The sequence below is a fragment of the Trichoderma camerunense genome (genome assembly GCF_050948025.1).
Source record: "Trichoderma camerunense strain CBS 138272 chromosome Unknown V8C40scaffold_20, whole genome shotgun sequence".
NCBI lineage: Eukaryota > Fungi > Ascomycota > Sordariomycetes > Hypocreales > Hypocreaceae > Trichoderma > Trichoderma camerunense.
Genome location: NW_028145350.1, coordinates 93,101 through 99,682, shown reverse-complemented (window position 1 = coordinate 99,682; position 6,582 = coordinate 93,101). Strand labels below are relative to the sequence as shown.

Here is a 6,582-nt window from a genome sequence, read left to right as displayed (position 1 = left end):
AGGTAATTCGGTATCGGCACTTTGCAGTCAAGGTGGCGTTGGAACTTTGTGGGAACAGTGCAAAGTCGGACCCTGGAGGGGCTCCTTAGGCTCTGCCAGCTGGGCTAAACACTTAATCGCCCAAGCGGGGGCAGAAAAACCGAGACTGAGAAGATTGCGAACACACACGCCGTAAATAATACGCCTATAAATCCTACCTCTAAGTGTTTATATTTCTCTAGTATCTACTATTGAATTTATATTTCTCTAGTAACTGCTATTATATTTATATTTCTCTAGTAACTGCTACTATATCCGTATTTATCTAGTAGCTATTATTGTATCTATATTAATCTGCTAATTACCTAGTAGTCGTTTTTTTTACTACGCCTGTTTAATAAACTAATTAGATGCCTATATTACTGGATGTATGTACTTATTCATTTTGCAGTCTTGCTTTTTCTGACCTGCACTTGTCGCCTTCGATTACACAGCGAGCGGCGTAGACGAGAGACGCTTTAGGAGTCCCAAAAGGAGTAATCTATCACAGTAGTAGACTTCTGGAGATTGACCTTTGAGCCTCCCAGATTCACTTATGATATACGGAGTAACAAGCTAAGAAATGAGCTGTATGATGATCGTATCAACTCCTCTGTGGCATTTTCGCTGTTAGTAAACCCTGGGGAATAATTTCTCAACGATGCTACAACAACCTTCTAGGCGATATACTCATCACAGAGAATATATGACAGTGGAGGCTGGTTCATCAGATCTCATCCAGAGACGGTCAGGTCAGTCTTTCGACGGTAAGTGAAAGATGCCTCAAGATTCTGGAGTGGGAGAATGTCTTCCAATCGACAAGTTGGTGAGAGTAACCGTATTTTAGCAGCTCCCGTCGTCCGGGAACAAGAGATGACATTTCAACACCCAGATTGACGGATCTCATATATGGTTAGCTCATAAATAAAAAGAAACATCTAAAGACCATAATAATGGCGACGTATGTGAGAATCGCTTGCAGAGTAATCTTATAGTAGAACATGGGAGACACTCTGGGAAGGAAATGTGTCTGTTTATTACTGAGGAGGAATAGTCACATCTGCTTAAGCGCAGTGATACTGCCCTTGAACCGGAATTTCCACCAAAGTAGATATGGTTGAGTGCCGCCTCGGATTCAAAGCCATTGGCATCATGAAGCTGTCTGAATAGCTCGCTACAGGCGCAAAGGGGTTATGTGCCATTTAATTGAATACTCCAATATTTCTCATCTTGTTGTGTATTGCCTCGGATAGAGTATATATACAGGGCTCTGCCTCCAATCAAGCCACGGGAACAGAGTTTGGCTTTGCTAAATACACCTGAGAATATATACCGGTCCGGTCCATTCATAACATGAGCTGGGCTCGTGTGCCACTTTTGTCTTGAATCCTTTACCTCCAATTTCCTATTCTTATTCTTGGATTTGGGGCACTTAACACTGAACCGAGTAGCCGTGGGCGGTGCCAAAGCCACCCCAGCAAATACCAGTTGGCGAACCAGCAGGGATGCCGAAGCTGAAACCATCGTTGCAGCCGCCCAACCAGATACGGAGATCGCATGAGGTGTCCGTTGCGAGGATGCTGTTGTAGCCGAATGGCAGGACCGAGTTGGTGAGCACGCACCCGACACTGCCAGAGACGCAATTGCTGAACTGGCTTCCTGAAAAAGAGCATCCTCCCTGCTCGAAGAAATTGCCCTGCCAGCTGCACGTTCTCTTCTCTAGAGAGCCATTCCCAGCGCCTACAGTCGAGTTGGTTCCTTGGGAGGCGAGCGAGAGTGCGAGCGAGTCCTTGCTGCAAGGAACGGGAACAGCGAGTTGGAAACCCTTGTCCGACTCGGTGGTAGGTACGGCGCTTGCGCAACCAAGAACGAAGAAGAGAGTTGACTTGAGGGAAAGCATTGTTGCTGAAGTATGGAGTGTGGTGAGTTGATGCTGTTGTAGAGTGAAGTAGTGAATTGAAAGGCTAGCTTGGCAGTTGTAATGTTTAAAAAAGAGATTTGAATCGTGAAGAGATCAGCCTTTATATAGATAGATAACTATATGGGTAGGTGCCCGAAATCTACAGATATTATGGAGAATATCATATCATCCTGACCCCATCGGCAGTTGAAAGATGCACTACAGAGTATAGTATAGTAAAGCTTAGGTGATAATGATGTAGGTAAGCAGAGGTATTCTTTATTATAGTCTAATTACGGTTAGACTAAGAATACCGTTATAGTTATGTTTCATTGTATCGAGAGATACTCCATAGTAATGGAACTATCAACCCCAAGACTCGAATGATAAAACTTCGATAGTAATCCCGCCAATTGGGCTGTCGGATGAAATGATTCACACCGCTGTTTATCTGCTGTTTTTTCTTATATGCCTTCCTATTGTGTATACTTTCAAGGAGAAGACTGTCAGATGCTGACGACAGCGAGTGGAAATGGGCCAATCTGGTTGAACCAACTCAATTCTTCCCCCACTCAACCTGTCGCGTAAATTACCTATAATTAGTTAACTGCGTGTTACACCTTGAACTATATCACTTTTCTCTTTATGCTCTAAACTACTAATAAACTATTAGCCCATATTTCATAGTTAGACTATTAATGACTTACTTTATAACAGCAGAATGTGGGTTAATATCATCAAGCTACATACAGACTTTGCTGAGCTTATTGGAACTCAGTAGAATACGCTTATATTTGTGCTTATAAGATTAGCCTATAGGCTTACTCAACACCATTTGCTCCCCTCAGCAGGAAATCATTATGGTCTTACCTTGTCCAGATTTATAGGTGATTAGGTTATCAATGAAATCGAGTATTATTTGGTGGCCTGGGCTGACTGCACATTCAGGACTTTCTAACAACTCAATAGTCGGAAAACCTCATCACTTTAGAGTACACATCTGCTATAACGGAACATCGGCGTTAGTACCTCTAGTGTGACGGGGCGTCGGCATTATTATTACTTCCGTCACGACCTTCCCTGACTGCATGAAAGTAAGCACGGGAAAAGCTCAGACCTAGCAGCTGGTAAGGACAGTAGTGGTCTGACAATATAACTTATCGGTTAGTCAGGCTTTTTGTAAGTCCCTCCCAAGGATCTAAGCAGTCCTGGCTCGTTGTACCGCCTCTATGTGGGCTCAGGGCACTTATACCAGGATGTCTGGTCTCTCATATCTCGCCTATCCTTTTATATAGTCCTATGGTCTCTACTTCGGCCAGAAAAACCGTTGTTTCCTTTAGGCCTATTTAAGTAAACTAGAGTATCTTCTTTTCCCCCTTGCTGTTCATCTGCTCTTTTGTAAGCCCATACTCTGCCAGGGTGCCCACATTTGCATTGGCTGTGTATGCTCTCTGAGTATGTCACGCAACACAAAAAAAGACTCTACTTTACCATAAGATCCTCCACTGAATTGCATTGGGGTCAAGAGTTTCTTCATCGCAGCTGTCGAGATATTATGCGTATTATAATTAGGAGAGGCGGGTCTGTTTGATGGTGGATGAACGGCAAGGGGGATATGTACGGACTGCGAGTAGTGTATGAATTACATCGCCTCTCCTACCATAGTAGCCAGTGATACAGAAATATTGTTATCTAAAGTTATTGGTCACGTGAGCTTAGAGTAAGTGAGGTATGCTCTGATCGTAATAATTATTTCACCACGGCAAAAATGGAATATAAGGCGACTTGGTAAGAAGAGGGAAGGCAATACATCAGCATCCTTATACATATATGAGTTATACGTGAGCTTCTGCCTTCACATAAACCGTCGGAAGCGCCAAATTTAGCGCCTTGAGCAGAAAAAAATGGAAGAGGTTCAACTCAAGACAAGAGCTTAACGGAACCCCGAGTTCTCCTCTACCTATGGTCGTATGTGCTCGGTGATGCGTAAGTGCAGGCTATAGCCCCAGTAGAGACACGTATTGCTTGAATTTCTGTCAATACTGAGGTTTAGTATATAATATTACCTGGCTGTTCATTTCCAGAGTATGATGTTGTCCTATAAAGAAAATTTGTCTAGTTCGTCTAGTGATCCAAGCGCATCTACTAGATAGATCTTTGTGGGCCATGGTTGTGAGATTCCAACCGACTGCACCTTTTCGGCCATGTATAATCGAAATGATGTAATTGAGCCTTGTATGCGACAACTAAATACATGTACTAAACGCCACAGAAAGCTCTACTTTATTTTCACAGTGATTCCTGTCCTAAATTCAGTCTGTATCGCGGATGGAGATCGAATATTATCATGATTACAGCAGTGGATACATGTACATGTGGATCTCAGTGTAAGTTAGAACACTCCAACGTCCCTTCTCTTTGTAGTATCCTCCACCAAGAATACACGTACTTACAGTAGAGATAAGAGCCTAAATGATTATTATTTTACTAGTTGATGTTGACCTTCAGGGTGAAAGCTTGCACCTCGACTGCCCTAAGGTCTTATTGGGCCGGAAGTATGCTAGGCATGGTGATAGAGAAGCATGGATATAGGTCGAGGGAATTGATTCATATATCAATTTGTATTTGAGCTCATAATGAAAGTAGTTAGCATAAATCGAGGATACAAGCACTGCAGTGTTTCCAAATAGGCGGACTTGGCCTTCTCTCTCTCTCTCTTTCTCTGCTAGTATCTGCTATTATAGCTACATTTCTCTAGTATATGATGATACCTCTAGAATACCCTGCTAGATTCGCCTCGACCTTCTCTTGGATTTCCTGCCATCGGTAATTTCTATTCTGTATTACATCGTATTCTTTGTATTTCAGAAAGAGAGGAGTCTTGTTGGGCATCATAAGGTATCTATGTCTTAGGTCTTACTGCATTGATGTGCATGTGTTTTGTCATAATTCCCTTAGAACAAGACCCGTACTGGGCACATATAGAGCTAGACAGATTCCTTCACATGCAAATTGAGTATCTTGGTTGGCGAGCTATGTAATGTGCTCACTCTCTTGTCCCGAATTTTATAGACTACAAAATAGGTACAATGCCAACGCATAAATGCAACAATAAGCCCAACGGCGGTCTTGATGCCTGAAACCCCCGAGTCAAGTCATGATATATATAAGCATGGATGGATAACAAACACCAAGTCTAGGACTCTCTCTACTAGCCAACAGTCAAGCCTCAGACCTTTCCTAATCACTCGTTCTACACGCTATATTTAATTGATCATGGCATCTGCTATTATCAGTGTAATTGAAGGCGTCCTTACCATTGTCGATGCTGTCCAAACAATTCGGGGCTGGGTTGTTGGCGGTGCTCCACAAGTCATCACATTCAAGGAGCTTCAAGAAGTTGTCCAAGGCGAGCATGCCGCATTCTTCCAGGCCATAGCTCTTGGCAGACTGGACTACCGCTACCGGCGTTTCTATGGCGTTTGGCTCCCGGCCCTCACAAGTATGTCTAACATAACGTCGCAAAGCTTCGAGTCCGGCGAGGTCCGCGATATTTTCAACAGCATCAAGGATTCCATCGCTGATGTGGACATGACGCTCAACCTGCTAAGGAAGGTATATGAAGAGCGTTACAACGTCTTGCACATGGACGATGTCACACGCGGCTTCTTCGCTTCTCTGAGCGGATACGGTCTTCTCTTCCATATGCACGGCGTTTTCTCCAAGCTGAACCGCCTTCGACTTGGCGCAGTTGATTTGGAAGACAGACGACTTGTCGTCGATTCTCTGAATGGGCTTCAATACATCTATGATGCTGCAGGGCTCATTGGATGGTTTGGAAATAACAACATCATTCAAAACAAGCGGATGGGGCTTGTCCCCGAGCAAGTGACGCACGTCAACTCATTATTTTGGCGGTACTGGAACTATCAGGATCGATATACCCCTCTTAGTAACGTCTCGCCAAACCTTGAACTCTCCGTGGCTAGGCCGCCTGCATACTATGAGCATAGCGAGATCAACAACGTCAGAGGCGCTTTGCGAGACCGCAGAGCTAGAGTAGATGAGCGAGTGAGATCTGTTGTCTTCAACGTGTACTCCCCCATATGGTGGAGATTAGATCGAACGAGGACCGTTTTGCAGGCGAGAGCTAGAAGTCAAGGCGCCACCCGAGTTGTGCCACGCAGGAGACCTGTGCGCTCTCTTAGCGGTTTATCAAGAGCGATGCCTTTCAGTGTTATAGAGGCTAGTGTTGATGATACGGGCAATGAGGACGAAGTGGCAGAATTTGAGGATGGCGTAGGTGGATTCAGTGATGGAGGAGAGCCCGAGGATCCCAATGCTCCAGATGGTGACCCTTTCAGCATCACTGCTCCTGAAGTTGTCACAGACGCCAAAGAGAAAACGCCAACTGATAGAAATATAGCCTTGGACAGCAGTCGACTTGGTGAAACAACCAAGCTCACAGTCTATGTTTCGTAGCGTCTCAGTTAGCTAATTTTATTGATGAATTGTGTCAATGGAGTCTGCCTGGCTGTCTTTCGTGATGACCTTTTGTGGTGCTCTTTTCTGCAATTTTATCGGCCTAATGTCTAGAACTGCTTCCCTTATTAACAATCGGTCTTTGTATTCTCAATGCCGCGGATGCTTGTGTTAATCATGGG

General features: G+C 44.2%; 2 protein-coding genes across 2 annotated transcripts; one reads left to right on the top strand and one right to left on the bottom strand.

Annotated features, from left to right (window-relative positions):
- Window positions 1-1,388: 1,388 nt before the first annotated feature.
- Window positions 1,389-2,083, bottom strand: V8C40DRAFT_282967 (uncharacterized protein). Its single transcript, XM_083221885.1, has one exon. The coding sequence runs from the start codon at window positions 1,916-1,918 to the stop codon at window positions 1,451-1,453; it is 468 nt and encodes a 155-aa protein (XP_083068845.1). The 5' UTR covers window positions 1,919-2,083; the 3' UTR covers window positions 1,389-1,450.
- Window positions 2,084-5,139: 3,056 nt separating this feature from the next.
- On the top strand, window positions 5,140-6,400 carry V8C40DRAFT_282963 (uncharacterized protein; the record flags this gene model as incomplete). The annotated part of the gene is made up of 1 exon (XM_083221884.1): window positions 5,140-6,400. Exon 1 carries the CDS (start codon window positions 5,195-5,197, stop codon window positions 6,398-6,400), a length of 1,206 nt encoding a protein of 401 aa, XP_083068844.1. The 5' UTR covers window positions 5,140-5,194.
- Between the last annotated feature and the right edge of the window lie 182 nt (window positions 6,401-6,582).